Source organism: Plectropomus leopardus, chromosome 9 (genome assembly GCF_008729295.1).
Source record: "Plectropomus leopardus isolate mb chromosome 9, YSFRI_Pleo_2.0, whole genome shotgun sequence".
Classification (NCBI taxonomy): Eukaryota; Metazoa; Chordata; class Actinopteri; order Perciformes; family Serranidae; genus Plectropomus; species Plectropomus leopardus.
In genome coordinates this window covers 31984101-32002214 of record NC_056471.1, presented here as the reverse complement: position 1 = coordinate 32002214, position 18114 = coordinate 31984101, and the positions used below count along the sequence as shown (strand labels likewise).

Sequence of the window (18114 nt, the reverse complement as noted above, 5' to 3'; positions counted from 1 at the left end):
CTAGACTCCTGCACAAAAGTCAGTTGTATGTTGGACACATCCACCTCCACTCTTGTCCACCCTACAAGTGCACTCGCACCCCTAATATTATGTGGGTACCAGCAATGCTATTACCTGACGCTATTCTTAAGTGTTTCATGCGCAAGCGACTAGTTCCATTGGGATGGACGTGGAAGGTGGCTTTTGGTGTCACGCTCGTATGCCTAAAGCACTGACAGAGCTGACGTATTTGATGAGTTCAGTGTGAGAATGGGCTGACAGATCATATCATAGGTATCAGGAGGGGGTGCCTCTTTTCAATTTACCCCTGCCCCCTATTTACCCTGTGCACATCACTGATATGTCCTGACATGTAGACAGATATTAAACTGTACCAAGTCAGATATAATAGAGAAAAATATGGTGCAGGAAAAGGCTTATACTGGATTTCCCTATGACAACACAGAGGGAACATCAAAGGAACATTTACATATATCATATCTAATTGATACAAACCGAATGTGTATCATATTACACATTACACACTGCAGACAAACCAAGAGGCATCCCCATCATAGATATATCACCGTTATATTCTGCACTACCGTTTTAAGTAAACGCCGAGTCCGTCTCCCCGTTACCGAGCCTGTGACGGGGGCGGGCTGTAGCACGGAGCAGCCAGCCAGCATCAGGGCTCAATAATTGATCTCTCTCTATCGGTCAGGAGGACGTTAGTGGGACGTTTCTCTCTCCATCCCCTCCATGTGATTCAGTCGCTCTTTCCCATCATGGTGTGAACGGCAGCTGCTTCACCCTCCCACAAAACCACCACCAGCACCAGCCCCCCTCTCTACTCCTCCTCTTTCTCTCTACGTTTGTGTGTAAGGGAGTGTGTGTGTGTGTGTGAGTGTGTGTGTATGTGTGTGTGTGTGCAGGAAGACGAAGCGGCAGGCAGGAGGAGGCACCAAGGACGTCCTTTTTCCAAGCCCCGGGAGCCGGAGATGCGAGGGACGAGCAGTTAGATTAGCCCGTGCTGCTGTTGCCTGCTGCAGGATAACTTTGGTTCCGGAGGGTGCTGCAGCCGAAGCTCTGCTCTCTGATCTTTGGTTGTGTGAGGAGGATTTGAAGCAGTCGCCGGACGGAGGTAAATGGATGCCTGACGCTGCCGATTCAATGCATTTCAACGGTTTCAGGAGCTATCCACTCGCGATGGTGCTGAAAACCAGGCTCCGATCGAACAAGGAAGTGCATGTGCATTCATGCTTTTTACACAATCTCTGCCTCCGTGCATGCACATTCAGGTCGATTTGAGCTCGTTTTACTGCACGGTCGCTGCATATGTTGCTGTAAACACGCATGCATCAGTCTGCGTTTGCTGCTTAATTAACACAAGCAGCTTTTTTTTCTTTTTTTTTTCTCTGGAGCCGTAGTGGGATGACTGTGTCCAATGTCCCTCCAATGGTAGATGGAAAGTTTTACCACATGATCAGGAAAAATATGGTTTAGTCCGGCGTCCACATGCATGACAACACACTGTCCTGACAAGCTGAGGACTCCGTGCACTTTCTCCAAACTCGCTTGAGGTGATTAGTGATTGTCGTGACCCTCAGCTGTGCGGGATTCTTGGAAAAAGGCGCGACGATTATAAGGAAATGATGAGCCACAGCTGCTGATTTGGTCTAGTTTGGAGTGTTTTTCTGTGTTTTCGTGTGCGTTTGGTTTCGGTTTGAACCACTGACCTTAGTGTCCTTCAGTTGGCGCATTGAAGAAACGTGCCTGACACACAAATACTGATTTTTACAGCCTTGATGTGAGTGTTTGGCTCCGTACAAGATCTAAGTGGAGCAATAGGGTTGTTTCAGAAATAATTGTGGGACATTTCGTCAATAGTCTTTAAATATTTGATGGGGAGCTTGTCAGTAGTAGTGTAGAGTGAGGTAACTGTGAATCTTTGAAAAACATGGGAAGAAGGCAAAGAGAGACAAAAGAAAAGACCAAAAAATCAGCAAAAAATCAGTAAGAAAAAAAGGAAAGAAAAATAGCGTAATGATGATAATGTGGCTTTTTTTTACCCTGTCTTTTTTTTTTTTACCCTTGTTTAAAAAAAAATTCTAAATCTGCTAATTTTTGGAACATTCCTTACCAAGTTGCGCATTGCCTTTTTTATGTTTTGAAAGAAATCGCACCAGTTTCCACAGGTTTCAAAGGTTTAACTATCAGTAAAAGCATCTGAAGGCAGCGCAACAGAAGTGATGTTGCTCCAGGTTTCAAAGGGTTAACAGTGAGATCCTTGTCCTCCCTAATGGGATTTCAAGTCATTATAAATTTTACTGTGTACTGCATGGTGTATATATCATTGATTTTGCTGTTTTATTGATATAGTGTAGGATTACTAAGATTGAGATTATTACATTTTTCTTTTTTTTCATTTTGTTTTCCAGATCTGGCTACGAAGGACTTCTACTTTTCTGCCACAATTGAATGTAACATCGCTCGGACAAGGAAGGCAGGGAATTAAAAGCCATCATCATGAATTTCGTTATGAAACAAGCGTTGGGAGGTAAGATCAACCCTTTTCCATCTATAACGTGAATGCATACGTGTGAGTGCTTCTGCTTTTCCCAGAGGTTTTATTTCCCTAACTTCTGTCTGACTTTTTGATGTTCGCTGCCTTCCCAATTTCGCGTCTTGATGCACAAATTCACACATCATTATTCTCTTCGGACTCAGACAGCTGCAGAGGGAGAAGTCAGTTGATGTTTTATTTCTTTTTTCCCCATCATTCTTCCTCCACATCTGCTGCTGGCTTGCTGCGCACATGGTGCCGTTGGCCCCTGGGGCACACTGAGTAGCCTACAGCTTACTGTAACAGGCTGGTGATTTGTAACCGCTGTAGCCAAAAGGGCATTTCATGTTCCAGTGAGTGCAACCTGCTTACCAAGAGGTGTTAAACAGGTCTTTGCTGTGGCTCGGCGTCACTATTAACCGGGCTGTGGTGGCGCCTTTTGTGTGGACGGTGCAGCGGCTCTCGTCTACGTGGTGTGTGCACATTTTCCCCTTGCAGCGTGTGGGGGGGGGGGGGTAATCAAGGCAGAATCTAATCTTCAATAATTTCATTCCAGCACACAGGCATGTCAATGATTTTCTAATTGTTTGTGCTGCAACAACTCCCTGGACGTGAGATAATCATAACAGAGTAATGAATTTTGATGGAATATGAACTTGTTATTATGTATGAATATGCAGATGGACCTCGGTGGTTTTCACACAGCAGAGATGCTGCTGGGTGATATGTGCATAGTGGGCCCTCAGAGCAGGACCCTGGTCTGCTGTTTTTGGTGTTGTCAGGAAATGAAAAGACTCTGATGCATCTGCACTGAAATTAAAATGCCACCGTTAAGCATCCTGAGTGCCATTAAAAAAAGTAATTTGAAATATTAGGTATTTCCCTTAAACAATGAATATATATGACTAAATTAACAAAAGTTAAAGTCAAAGAAACAGTCCAAGACAGGATGGTTTGATCAGAGTGATGCCCACTGGTTTGTGGTTTCTGAAGCAGGCCTCCATGAAGTGTGCTGGTCTTTAAAGCCAATTGTCATAGTGGCCAAACAGTGGAAATACAACTTCCGGGTGCATCACGTGATGTAATGAGGCTCAAAAAGCCTTTTTCCCATTGACTTAAATTAAGAAAGAGATGTCTGTAAATCAGTGATACATTTTTTTGAGCATCACAACCTCAGCAAGTTGATTCGTTTCGTGATCTGAGAAAAAAAGTTATTTCAGGCCCTTTAATACCAATGTTTTGCAACTATCCTTTTCTGAAACATTGAAATCTACAAAGCTGTAAACATCTTAAAATAAGATGAAGCAATTATTGCGTTAGTGGAGACCAGATGATGTAACTTTCACACCAGAGACAGAGGTTCACATCATGTTTCCTATCAGCACTCTTTCCCTGAACACACACTAATTCAACAAACTGTAGTTGTAATGAGCCTTTCACCCCATGACATGGTAACAAGCTACACACACAAACACACACACACACACACACACACACACACACACACACACACTGCTTGACCAGCTGTTTTCCATTGCATGATTTAATGCAGCGTGTACATGCAGCCGTCAGTGTCTCTCTGGAGGTGATGGTGGATCCGATGTCGGAGTAAAGCTGTACAGTGCAGCAGGTCGAGATGTTAAAGCACGAGGTGGACCAGGATTTTCTTCATTTAACAGCTGCTGAATGTGACGCTACATCTACCTTTTGTGGTTTCATTGAGGTAATATATTGATGTAAAAGTTGTTGATGTTACATTAGTGTTATTTTAAGAGCAGTGTTTGCTTTGGGAGTGTTTGGTTGAAGCTGACTGAGTTTGTCATGCTGTCAGTTGGGCAGGTGTTTCTCGTTATTTCCGTGATAACACCGTGCTGCTGCCGTGTGCTGCCTACTTCCTGTTTCCAGTGTTTACATTTTCACAGGACAAGCTGGGCCTGGTAACTCCACTTCAGTTTGCTCAGCGAGGGCTTTTTGATTGATTCAGAGACATTAAATATGTATGAAGGACCTTGTATGACCCTGGTGAAGGCCTAGAGTTGATAAGCCTTGGTCTGACAGATTGTCTATGCTTGAAGGATAATTATATGGGATTTTTTCACTTGAAGATGGAGAGCCTTGGGATTTTTATACATTACATATGTATTTGGGAACAACAAATTCATATTTTAAAATATGAAATCCAGTAAAATAATAATTTTTCCAGGACAGATTTAGATTCATACAATAAATAAAACATATAACATAAACATACAATCGTTACAGGCATTAAAAAAAACATATAATGCATACATCTTATGTCAAAAACTGCATTTATGGTGCTGCTGCCTGTCTTGACCAGGACTCTCCAACAAGTTCTCATCCCAAATTGTCAAAAACTGATGCATTGAGTACCCTTCCTGTGTTAATTTTTGGAGGTTTAGGGATGGAAGGTCAATTTTTACTCATTGCAGGCATTGCATCTTTTCAAAATACACCTCCCTTTCACTACAAACAACAGATTATTCTTTATAAATACATAGTCTTTTTTTAAAAAAATACATTAGGTAAAACACTGTTTGTAGGTTTACTTACTTAAGTTTGGGCAACAAAATCATTAGGTTTAGAAACAAAATCATGATTTGGCTTAAAATTATTATGCTGTCTTACATAATGTAACATCACGTGACGTCACCAGCATGCTACACACACTAGCACACTATGTTTTTATTAAAATAACTCAATTGACTTTTGGTTTTACACAGGAAACAAACAACTGCCTCCTGGGTCAAAGTCCAGGGTTTGTTTGACCCGTTTGTCCTTTGCCTATTTTATCACTCCTTATTCTACATCAGTTAAAGTTGTTGACCTCTTCAAATGGAAAAACAATGGTTTTGCATATATATTTACATTTACCAACCAATTTGCAAACCATGCTACTATGTTTTGTTTTTTGTTTTTTTTAATTCTCAATAGCAGTCATTTTATGCAGGTTTAAAATTCATTGTGGTGGATTACAGATGTTTCAAGAGTCTGCTAATCCATGTTTATATCATAAAGAAATTATTAGCAATCAGTACTTACCAGAAATGGTGGGAAAATATACATTCAAAACCATAAAATTGTACAGATTATATTAAAAAATAGGCAACACACACATCTACATGATTTGCAGTGAAGGAGCTTTAGACTTGCACACACCTCAGTGTGTTGCTTTAAGGCTGCTGGTCTCTGCGCCTGTGTTCTGTTTGTTTGTGTCACGTACAGTAACTGTGAGGCTGTCATGTATTTAGACGTGTGTGTGTGTGTGTGTGTGTTGGTGTGTGCGTGTGTGTATGTGTGTTTCGTGCAGGTGCCCACCACCAGGCTCTTACAAAGCTCCTCGTCAATAAAGAATGAGTCAAATCCGCTGAACTGTGCATAAAAGAAATTTCACACATGAGGAAAACCAGGCAGTTTGTGCCAAGGTCTTCACCTTAAGCAGAGTATTTCTTACTGTCTTGGGGAGCAGGATTTTCTTTGTTTTCTTCTTAAGGAGTAATGAGTTTTCAGTGTGCAGTGGATTAGCTGTGGCCTATTATCTCACTTCTCTCTCTGCGCGTTCTGAGGAGAAACTCACACTCCATCTGCTCCTATCTTAGGCCGTCATTTGTATTCTGTCTGTTTTTTACAGTGAAGAGCGAGTTCATCTCGCATGGCACCGAGGAGTGGCGCCTCTTTGTCATCCATGACCTGCTCAGCCTTTAAAATGCAAGTCAGATATCAAAAGTTTCCAAAGTTTTTCATGTCAAGGACTCCCAGAAGTTAAGTGGCTTCTTTGAGAAGTTAACAGTGTGATCAGGGATTAAAGAAAAGCCCATGCTGCTTGTTTTGTATGTTTTAGCTCCTTCATCAGTAATCATCTGGGTTTTAATGTAACTGCACCCAGGCTAATGATTCCCCTTCACCTGCTGACTAGTGGTAACTATATGCTGTTTTAATACTAGCTGTGTATGGTCACAAGTACAATAGAACCACATGTGACCATCTGTGATCATTGGTTAAACAAGCATTTAAAGAGTAAACTGATAATTTCAGTGAAATCTATGGATTTAGTCTCACACATTGTATTCAACCAAGGTTCAATTTGGCTAGCACATTGACCTCTACATGGCTCGCTTGCATATAAGCAGCACAAAGTGTATAACATACTGTAGATGTAGCTGCCATTGCATCACCCATCGGTTTGTGTATTCCTGTTTTGAGGCCTCAATTTTGGTATTGCAATCATCGCCATCTTTGGTTTTTGGAGCCAAAAGAGATGCAACAGTTTCTGTTTGGCTGCGTTCTCAACTGATGCCAACTGTTCATCTATCATGCTGCCACAATAGTTGCCGTTATGATGATGTATAATAACAGCATGAAAGGTTGTGGGACAGCGGTATTTTATAACTTTGGAATGAGAATGGGCTGCTTTTTGGTGTCACCAGGACTTTATACCTTTCAATCACGACCAGTTGGATCAATCTTAAATAAATACTGTCCATGCAGCTGTTCGTTTCCATTTCCAAGATGTAAAATTATTTTGGCAGAATCTGAAGACACTTATCACATCATCAATTAAGTATTTCTGATTCTAATAAACCCTCCAGATGTGTTTTAGTGTATTGATTTTGGTGACCTCATAGAATTAGCTCTACTCAAATCCTTCCCCTTTTTTCACTTTGTGCTCCAATAACAGTTGAGCAAACAAATAAACGATTTTCAAAAACACCTGCGTTGTCATGTAACTTGTAGTAAATAAACTCAAAACCCATGAAACAACTTCAAGGACTGCTGGCGTCCCTGAACCTCAGTTTCAAACCATTAGCTGTAGCTTATCAGTGACATGGAGGGAGAGAAGGACAAATGAGGAATTGATTCAATCTGCTGGGCAGTTAGAGCAGTGTGAGTGTGCGTGTGTGCGTGTGTGCGTGTGTGCGTGTGTGTGTGTGTGTGTGTGTGTGTGTGTGTGTGTGTGTGCGTGCGTGCGTGCGTGTGTGTGTGTTTGACAGTGTGTGCAGGGCTCTTACTGCAAGAGCGGGAAACTAGCAGGACGAGTTATTACCGATGACATCATGAAAAGTTCTCGTAAACAGCAGTCAGCTTTCTCATCTCCTCTCGATGAAGCTGCAGCTCCATCTCCCCTCCTTCTCCTCCTTTTCCTTCCTCCTCTTCCTCCTCTGGCGCCTCTGCACTTGGCCTCGGCAGAAGAGGAGGAGGAGAATGAGGTGTAGGAGGAGATGAAAAGTGACAAATTGATCTTCAAAACTGGGTGTTATATCATCAGCCGCTGACGGCGGAGGTTGTAAAGTCGCGCCGCACTCCGGACCGGCAAAAGCTGTAATCTCAGTTTAATGGGAGATGCTTTCTGTCTTGTGCAGCCTCGGAGTTTCTCTCTTTCTCCTCTTTCCTCCTCTCCTTCATGCATCACTCTATTCTCTTTATTCCAACCTCTCAGCCCCCCCTCTTAGTTCATCATCACTCCCCGTTTGTCTAAGACAGCCCCCTAACGTCCTTTACTTTCACTCCATCACTCTCTCTGTCCACTCAATGCCTTTCCATCCTTCAATTTAGCTTTCCTTCCCTTTCTTTTCTACCTCCCTCCTTTAAAGATTACAGTAAATCTAAAGGGCGAGGCAAAGAAACCTCAATCAGGCAGCCACAGGGGAATCTGGGATGTGTGTGTGTGTGTGTGTGTGTGTGTGTGTGTGTGTGTGTGTGTGTGCGTGCGTGCGTGTGTGTGGCAAGAGACAGAGGGAGTGCATGACAAACAGACAGAGAGACTGGGGTGGACCTTAGCAGTCGGCTGTTGCTGGCATTAGATGATAAAGTAAGTGTGTGTGTGTGTGTGTGTGTGTGGCTGCCCAAGTAAGACGAAGAGAAAAAGAGATGATGCGGACACAAACACAGAAAAACACGAAATTGGAGAGCAACACACAAACTCGTGAACACCAACACACACCACCAGGACAAAAACATCCAATTCAAGCTCACTGACATACTGATAAACAAGGCCAAGCGCACACACACACACACACATGGACACACACAGGGAGTCTTAATCAGTGAAATGCGACAGACCTCCCACTCGGTTGAAAACCACAGCAGGAGAACGCTGGGAGAACCACAGCAGCACAGACAGTGCAGCCTGCAGTTGAGCCTTTTACACACATCTACTGGACACATGCAAACATTCTCTGAGAAGACAAACGTCTGTGTGTCAACAGAAAGTAACACTGGATAATAACAGTGGATGCACTGCGGAGAGTTTGGGCAGGATGCAGATATACACACTGAGTCGGGGATTTGAGAAAGGAAAACAAAAGTGAAGTCACACTGCTGTCAGTCAGTTTCACATTTACATTTCCCTTCGTGACTGCTTTCTTGTGGCTCCACTTTTTGTGCAAACCAGCAGCGTTGAAGCTCATTTTGACAGGAAAACACATGCATTCAAGAATCTTTTGAAAATAAAAGAATTAATTAATCTACTGTTTGGGTGTTGGCAGCTCATTGTAATTCCAAAGTTGAAAATGGCCGCCTTTACAGTGATTTTAGCATAACATCCCAACACCAAAACGCCACCTTTTATGGCTGTGCCACGCTGTATAGAAACATTCGTGGTGTTATTATACGCTGGCAGATGGCTGGATGGCACCAGCCATGGCAACATGATATGCAGACAGGTGGCGTCGGTTGTGATTGCGGCCAGGCGGAACCTGTTGGGTCTGCATGATATGCCACTAGATGGCGTCAGATTGAAACAGTGCTGGTTATAATGTAATAAGGAGATGGCACGTCCCTATAATTTGGGCAGGAAGGGTGATGGATGGATCCAACAAACTCTGCACTATGACTGACCCTTTGATGCACCTTTGTTGCCCAATTCCTAAGCATGCTCTGTTGTTGACATCCCGGCGTTGGCTGCAATGTGCCTTTGTTGCCTAAATATAACCAAATGCTTTTGTTGACACCCCAGCATCATGGACCATCCTGGAACATTGATGGCAGACGCAGAACGATACATAGAGGGTAATATGTAGACGTGAAAGTCCACTGACAGTGGCAATATGTCACGACTTGGGATTAGAACTTGTTGGTGTTGGCCTCTAGTGGGGTTTCCCCTTGTCACGATGGCCTTTGTGACACATGGACATGACCTCATGGTGCAGCTGGGCGCAGGAAGGAGTCTGGTTTGAGGACACAGCTGTATCTCTGTTCTTTGCAGATGATGTGGCTCTGTTGGCTTCTTCACTCTTGGACCACCAGCATGCACTTGGGCAGTTTGCGGCTGAGTGTGAAGCTGTCGGGATGAGACCATGATTCTGTGTTGTAAAAATGGAAGACTGCCCCTTCTGCATTGGGAGAGAGTTGCTTGGGGTCTTGTTTACAAGTGAGGGCAGAATCGAGCGTGAGATGGACAGATGGTTTGCTGGACTGTCTTGGTGAAGAAGGAGCTGTGCCAGAAGGCAAAGCTTTTGATATACAGTCTCATTTACGTCCTAATTCTCACTGATGGTCATGAGCTTTTGGTAGTGAACAAAAGAATTAGATTGCAGATACAAGCAGCCAAAATGAGTCTCCTCTGAAGGGTGTCCTGGATGAGGAGCTCAGACACAGAGGGAGCTCAGAGTAGAGCTGCTGCAGCATCAAATAAGACCAGTTGAGATGATTTGAGCATCTGAAATGCCTCCTGGGCACCTTCTGTTGGAAGTTTTCAGGGCACATCCAACTGGCAGAAGGCTCTGGGGCAGACCCAGAACATGCTGGAGGGATTATATATCTCATCTGGCCTGGAAACATCTTGGGATCCCCTAGGAGGAGCTGAAAAATGTCGCTGGGGAGAGGGACATCTGGAGTACTTTGCTCAGCCTTCTGCCCTACGACTCAGTGTCAGATACATGGGTAAAAACTGATTAATGAACTATTTGTGAGGAATTATTAAGTATTGCTGCTTTTGCAAGTGCAGATTTTGAGCAAAGCTGTCATGGCTGCATAGGTAAATACAGTTAGTGCATTTCACAAGGATGTGTGCTTGTATTCATTCAGGATAGGTTAGGCGGGCACAGATGCCTCTCTCAATGATCTGTTGGCACTGAGCAGCCTCACAGGATAGAGGTTGAGTGTTTGGCTCAAGGGCACCACAACTGTGCTGATGAAGGTCAGAGGACTGAACTGAGGGCCTATTATTATATCAGTTACAAGCCATTTCTCTCCCCTTGAGGCCACAGCTGCCCTTTGAATGGATTCCCATAATATTGTGAGAACAGACGAGTGCAGTGATGGAAATGATCTGGATTTGGGATAACATTTCCCAGAACTATTGAATAACAAGAGGCAGAGATTCAATTTCAAATGATCCGGGAGTACATAGTGTAAAGAAATCAATTCTAGTGAAGTGATTTTCACAAATAACAGCCCAGTGAGAGAATGTTGGAAATATGTTTCTGCACCACATGATTATGTTAAATTTGCACATTTCATATGTATCATATCAATGTTTCTAATATGATACAGCAATTGACCTAAATAAGTCATCAGGAGGTTGAGGAGGAGGAGGAGGTGGATGGCATGACACCTCAGACAGACGCTTGCCAATCTGCAGACCACTGTTTGTTACTGTGTTTCCAGCAGCTTTTTCAGCCCCCAAACATGGCAGTTTTTTATCACAAAATGTGACCACACTTTAACCACAGCATTGTTGAAACATAAACTTTCAAGGTATCAACTACAGAGCTGGAAATTAGAATAGCCAAAGGCTTGTAAAATTTGCAAGTGGTGTGCTAGTTTTGGTCATTTAACAGTCATCTATAGAGTGGCAGGTGAACAGAAAAAGTTAATTTCCTACCCTGACCCGTGACATAAAAACATGCAAATTTAAATTATATGTGCTCTGCAGAAACGTACAATGCCAACATTTTTGAGGCAATAGGGCTGTCTATCCAATGCATGTAGTAAACTAATGTGGGTGTATTAATTCCAGTTATGGAAATCTGCATTCATAGTAAAGTGTCATGCCCAATGTTGATAGTGAAACTGTGAAATTGTAATATGCAATATACTGCATGAGGCAATTCCCTGCACTCTGGTTGTGTAGTCACATTGGAGATAACACATAATTATCCTATGGATTAATTAGGATTAGCTGCAGATCCCTGGAGGAAATCTGGCTATATGAAGATTTTTAACTCCAGTGTGACCTTGCAAACCCCTGGCAGGTATATGGGCTGATATTTGTTTACTTGTTCAAGATCCATTAGTATTATTTTTTTGTATGTGTCTGGATTTCTTTTGTTCTTTCAAATCAGACTTTTTTGAATGCTGATGTGGATATTTTCCACATTATCTACATCTCCTCCCTCAAAGTTTGTACTCAAATAAACCTACACTTGTAAATCGGTGCCTTTTACATGCCCTCTTCTGCTAGTCCTCCCTCTTTGCTCATCCTTATCTCTTTTTCCTTTTCATCTTCCATTTCCTCTCTCCTCCTCTCTGCCCTCTATCCGTCTTGCTCTGTCCAGTCTCTGCTAATGAGGCTGATATGGACTGTGTCTTTATGAGCTATGGGCACGGCCTCATCTTCATGCTGTCTTTAAAAGAGCTGTGGGACAGAAATACACGCAGCCTTTGTTCAGAGAGTTGAGAACATAATCCTTCGTGTTTTATAGATTGCATAATTCTTTACTCAATTTTTGCAAAATGTGTGCAACATCAATTTCCATCAGGCTACTGACAAATGTAGCGCACCTTACTGGAGTTGACCGTTCAACCACAAGCTTAGATAACGTGACATGTAATTTCTATATAGCGCACGCTGCCTGCTGGATTTCATGTAAAAGGTTTGCGCATGGGTGGGCAGTCTCCAAGAGCAATTCAAATGAGTTTCTTCACACTTAACTGGCTTTCAGTTGACTTGGCGTGTAAGAATAATGTTTTATGGCGGATATCAGCCTATTTGAACCCAATACAGAGAAATGAGCCAAGGAGGGGGGCAATGTAATCCTGATAAATTGATGTGCAGTAATGATATCTGTCCTCTTTAGAAACCTCCACTGCACAGCACAGTGCTTTTTATCATTTATGGTGCAGAGACTTTCCTCAGTAAAAGAATATAACAAACCAAAAGTTTAATTTAGTCTGATTTTTATCTTATTTTATATTAGAATAGGCCAGCCAATGGGAATAGGGTTCAAATTATGGTAATATGGTTATGTGGGAACGTATTGGTAAGACACAAGGCTCAATATATTTAACAAGGAAAGGGATTAAGTCTCAGAGCGGTCAGAAAAGATACCATGGAAAAGGGGGAGAAGGGCTTATACTCTACAACCAGTGGAGTCCTCTACCCAGCTGTACAGAAGCCAATATTTTTTTAAAAAAAGTGTCACTCTGAAGATGATTGATGTATTAATATTTTATTTGCCATCATGGTCCAGCAGCTCACCCTGAAGGTCTTCATGTCACACTGTGTGTGTCGTTTGAGTTGTAATCATGCTGAAGTGACAACGACTGACCTGCGGGAATTTTCTGAAACTGAAGTAACAAAGCAATGTCTTCAGCGGCAGCCGAGTCCAAAATATCTAGTTTGGTATCATTTGAGGCCCCCTGAGGCTCGGACAGTCAGATCAGAAATTAAAAAGGGGAAGGGTCCTCTTTTGACCCGGGTTGGTTCTGAGACTGGGGCGTCATGTTCTTTTGCAGCAGCTGTGTGATTCATGCTCACAGTTGCATCCAGTAAATTAATACCCTCAAAACAGTGAAATCAAGGGCTTCTGTTGGAAGATTCCTCGTTCCCAATTAGAGTTGAGAGCAAATTGAGATTACTGACAAAGTCAAAGTTTCTGCATCTGCATGCCCACAAGGGTCTGCTTAGGTCCTTGTGATGTAAATATTGTCGTGTAGCCTTGCTCATCTGTATGTACCATGTTTGGATGTCCATGTGCAGCCCATTTTTGTGACCATGCTGCTTGCCTATATATATTTACATGCATTTCTCCCAGATTTGGCATCATATTCTTGCTAGAACATGTCCAGTTGTGGTGATTTTGGTTTGGAAGCTTTTATTGATGATACTTCAGGGTAAAAAAACCCCATTATATTCCAATGCAATCATTCCCCAGCTGCGATGACGATGCAGAGACACTGAGCACGCAGAAGCATGAACCTGAAAATGAGCATAATAGGTCCCCTTCAAGTTTGTCAGTTCCTCTTTGCTGCAGACTCCTACACCCAGACGGTCTGTGTGCAGTGCTGAAAATATTTTCCTCTTATATAATAATTGCGATTGATTGACATTTTCCAATCTGTGGGGGTTTTCTACCCTGCAAGAGCCTGCCGGGGGCGGGCACTCCAACAACTGGAAAGGGAATCCCCATGTGGCCGACGCAGCTGTCAATCAAGCCTTTTCATTTCCTACATGAAAAGTCCCTGAAGCTTTACCACATGGAAACTGTTGCAAGAACATTGGGGGAATGAGCAGAATAACCAGTTTAAATAGCTGAATGCACACCTGCACTGGACAGCCAAAATGCCAACCGAGGGCGGCATTTTTCAACCCACTCACTCATGACTACAATGACATGAACGCTTATCTCTGACCAATCATGCAGTCATGGAAAGGTGAATAAGCAGAAGAAACTAGAGACTGACTTTCTGTTCCAGAAATATGTCACATAGCACTTCTTCCAATATCTGTTCCATATGGCCATATTTTAAGCAGATGTCCTGTAATGTGATCCTGGCATGTATTGTCTGAATACTTGGGTGCAGCTTAAACCATCTGTAAACATAGTTTTGTTGTATTATCGCCTGAAAGTTAATATGTGTGGAGACAGTTAGCTACATATACATACATTATTTAGCGTCAGTTATATGGTTCTGGTCACTTTGAAAAGAGCAGGTCTATAATTCTGTCCTTTTAGCTCTAGTTTTGGTCTTCACCAAATACTAGCAGCTAAATGTGCCAATATAATCAGGCCAAATAACTCTTTCTATTAAGAAAGTTTATAATTGTCATTGCAACATTTGCCAAACTGAGTGGACATGTGGGGCCCATTTTCCTAACTTTTGGGGGGAATCCCAAACATTTTGCTGGTGGGCCTTATTCATAGCAAGATGTCTATACTGATGCCATATTTCGAAATGACTATTCATGCTATAAAAAAGGACATTAAATGTACATTTAATGTACCCTAAACCCTAAGCTATATATTCTTCAGATTTTTTAACATCACAGAAATTGAGTATCAAGCTAGCAGCTAATAGATGCATTTGTTAGAAAATAACAATTACATCAACCAGTGTTTTAATCCTAATTACATTTTGTGTCCCTCGTGGTCAGAACTAATGCCTTAATAATATTGAAAGGCTCTTTTTGATTTAGCTACCTCCTTAACAGCTTGTCTATGCGTTTACATGTGAGAACCAGTGAGTGATTTCAGATGTCATGTCACTGCTAGACTGCCATCGGCATTTAAGATAAACGCACTGTATGCACAGTTACAGACACACACTGAAACCACACGGCAATCCCACTCAGTCATCCGTGCAAATAAATGAGGCTCTCTGAACCTAAACACACAAACACATCAGTTCTCTTGCTTCTTGGTGCTAATTACGTCTCCAAATGGATTTTTCTTTTTTTCTGCTCTTGGTGGGGAGTTCAGGGAATGAAAACACTTCACCTGCGTAGCTGTGGAGCCGAGAGACGCTGCGCTGCGTGAGAGCCGCTGATGCTTAGTACTGATTCACGCTTTGACCTAGAAAGCAGTTAATAGCGTACGCTGAGGCTGCATGACACTTAACTATACAGCGCGGTGAGAGGGATGACTGGATATAGCGCACATTAGCGTTATGGAGCACCCTCTCCATTGTGTTTGTGTGTGTGTGTGGTTGAACATGCATACAGGGTTCAGTGTCTCATCATTATTCTGCAGGAATGTTGCTGCCCTCATTTGGTCTCCTTCACTGAAATTTACGGTTGACTCTCCCCAGTGTTATTATCTCACGAGTTTTTATGGCTGTATAATATAAAATGTTATGGCTATAAATGTTGGAGGTGCATTTTCGACACCATCTGTGTAACATCTTTAAGTGTAGCTGACTTGTGACCTTGAATATTGTCCTCAGTTGTGTATTTAAAGATTTCTTCAGTTTTTCCTGCTAAAACAAAGCAGGAACCGTTAAAAATTGAAGTGTCTTGGACAGGGAACGGTGTTGTATCCTACAGGTTTGTTGGCAGAACATGACAGTGCATACATTTGTGAGATCAATGCCAAGAATCTATAACAACAACAGCTGGCATCCAGCCACATTTAGCCGGCTGGTTGAGTGGGATCAGCAATGTATATTAGCAATGTACTTGAATAGTAAAGGGTTCATTGAAATGTTTTCTTTTTCATCAGCTTTTCTAATTTGTTTTGGACATCATTCCTATCAACTATGAAAACCATAAGAAGCCAAATTAATTGCTGAGATCAGAATGGACATTGTGGACATTGTAGGTCAAATAACAACATAGATTCTTGCAACACTGATATGTTGTTTATTCCCCAATAATTTTCCTTATTCTAAAAATCTGCATAAGCCATTAAAGAAGTATTTCACTGCTGGAAAGATTGCCTTTTCATATAGCCATCTGTGCAGTAGAAAGACACGACTACTTTTGAAATTGATACATGACCACAGAAAACAGAAAAAAAGGGCTGTCTAAATTAAATTATATGTAATCTAATGTAATTTTAAAAATAGTGGCTAATGTATAAAAAGAAAAGCTAGTGGTAATGCTGCCAAGGTTTCCTGCAGGTCATTATCTTGGAGAAATAATGGATGATGCTCTATCATCCTTAAGCATACTGGCACTTAGCAGATCAACATCAGCTCCTTGTACTGTAGAATAGAAGAGATCTATACAATTGCAGATAATTCATTTTCTGTAAAAGTCACATACAAGTAGCCTGCTGTTAGAGTTATCAAACGCACTGCCAGTCCATTGCTGGCTTCACTCTTAATGCATGTCTGGTACATTTCCATTTATTTAATTCATAGTGACAAAGTATATACATACAGCACATTTTACCTATAGAGCTCCTTTAAGGATATTCAAGGACACTTTACAGAAAATATATGATCATAGACAACACACAGAAAAAAAAAGAAAAATAACATGCAGCATTAGTCACACTTTAAAAGCAGCTCTGAAAAGGTGAGTTCTGAGTAGTGATTTAAACAGGGAGAGTTTCAGAGGAAGGTTGCAACTATGGAAAAGACTTTGTCGCCGCAGGTTCAGTGCTTGGTCTTGAGTGGTGAAGACAGTGGATCGGCATCGAAGGTGCAGAGGCTGTGAAAGGAGTGTGACTGCGGCGCAGGTCGGTGAGGTACGAGGGGGCCTGGTTATGGAGGGTTTCATTAGTGAGGAGAATAAATTTGATTCTTTGTTGGACGGAGAGCCAGTGGATGTTCTCAATGACAGGGGTGACATGTTCGCAAAAGCATTGATGGGAGAGCAGATGAGTTCTGGATATATTTGAGCTTATTTAGGACTTTGGATGAAGAAAACTGTTGCCGTAGTCAACTCTGTATGGCAGCAGAGAAGACTGTGAGTGATGAGCTGAGATGTGTTGTTTTTTTAGGTGGAAAGGCATTTCTGGTGATTTGACTGACGTCGTGTTCCAAGGAGAGGTTGCTGTCGAAAATAACTGAAATCGCAGATGTGTTGGGGGAGAAAGAGTAGTGTTATTGACAGTGAGACAGAATTTATGTGTGGCGTTGGTGAGGGATTTGGCACAGATGATTATCTGATTTATAAAAGTTTAGTTTAAGGAAGTTGGCTTGGGGTGAGATGGAATGATAATAGATTTAGTGGAAATGTAGAGCTGGAAGTCATCGGTGTCGCATTGGAAGTAGAGACCATGACGGCTCGTAAACCAGGATGGAGGTAACGAACAGGAGAGGACCAAGCATCGAACCCTGGGGGATGCCAGGGGCCAGAGGAGCAGGGGAGGAGGTGCAGTTGATGATGACAATCTGCCACAATTTGACATTAAGAAACAATGCAATTTTAGTATGTATTTTAGCAGTTTTTAAGGATGTCTAATTCTGCAGTTTTCCACAATAATGGCTTGAATTAGTATGCAGTTTTCCCTTTGGGCAAAAGGTTGACTTTGCACAAGTGCACAGATGGAGGGAAGACAAAAGAAGAATTGGTCAGGACAGCAGGTCAGTTGAGCTGGCAGCATCCAGAACTTTCTGCAGGGGTCAGCAGCTGTACACTTGACAAAGTGAGGAATCAGTGATGTGTTGTGGCCTGCTGAGCCGCCTGGAGGATCCTGATGCAAAGAGACGCCGCCTGCTGCTGTGACACACACACACATAGCGGCATGAGGCTATCAATGACCCCTGCAGGGGTGGTTGAAAAGCAGAGTTTGTTTTCTCCTACACAAGTTGGATCATGAGGTAACTTTTTAGGCAATTTGCCAGGAAATCTGAGTCATCGTTGTTGTTCAACAACCATAACACCCTCTGCAGATGCGCTGGGGGAAGTTAGTACCGTCAGGCTGCAAAAATCAATTTAATGC

At 42.3% G+C, this 18114-nt stretch overlaps 1 protein-coding gene across 3 annotated transcripts in view; it reads left to right on the top strand.

Annotated features, from left to right (window-relative positions):
- The first annotated feature begins 884 nt into the window (after positions 1-884).
- The window catches only part of LOC121948358 (complexin-1-like), a 62146-nt gene continuing 44916 nt past the window's right edge, over positions 885-18114 (top strand). The window contains exons 1-2 of one of the 3 annotated variants that reach the window (XM_042493743.1): positions 885-1123; positions 2421-2539. In XM_042493743.1, the coding sequence (XP_042349677.1) occupies positions 2509-2539 (31 nt within the window). In that variant the 5' untranslated portion in view covers positions 885-1123; positions 2421-2508. Of the gene's footprint in view, positions 1124-1487; positions 1563-1643; positions 1790-2420; positions 2540-18114 lie in introns of those variants that run through there. The other 2 variants (XM_042493746.1, XM_042493744.1) reach the window with 2 other exon arrangements.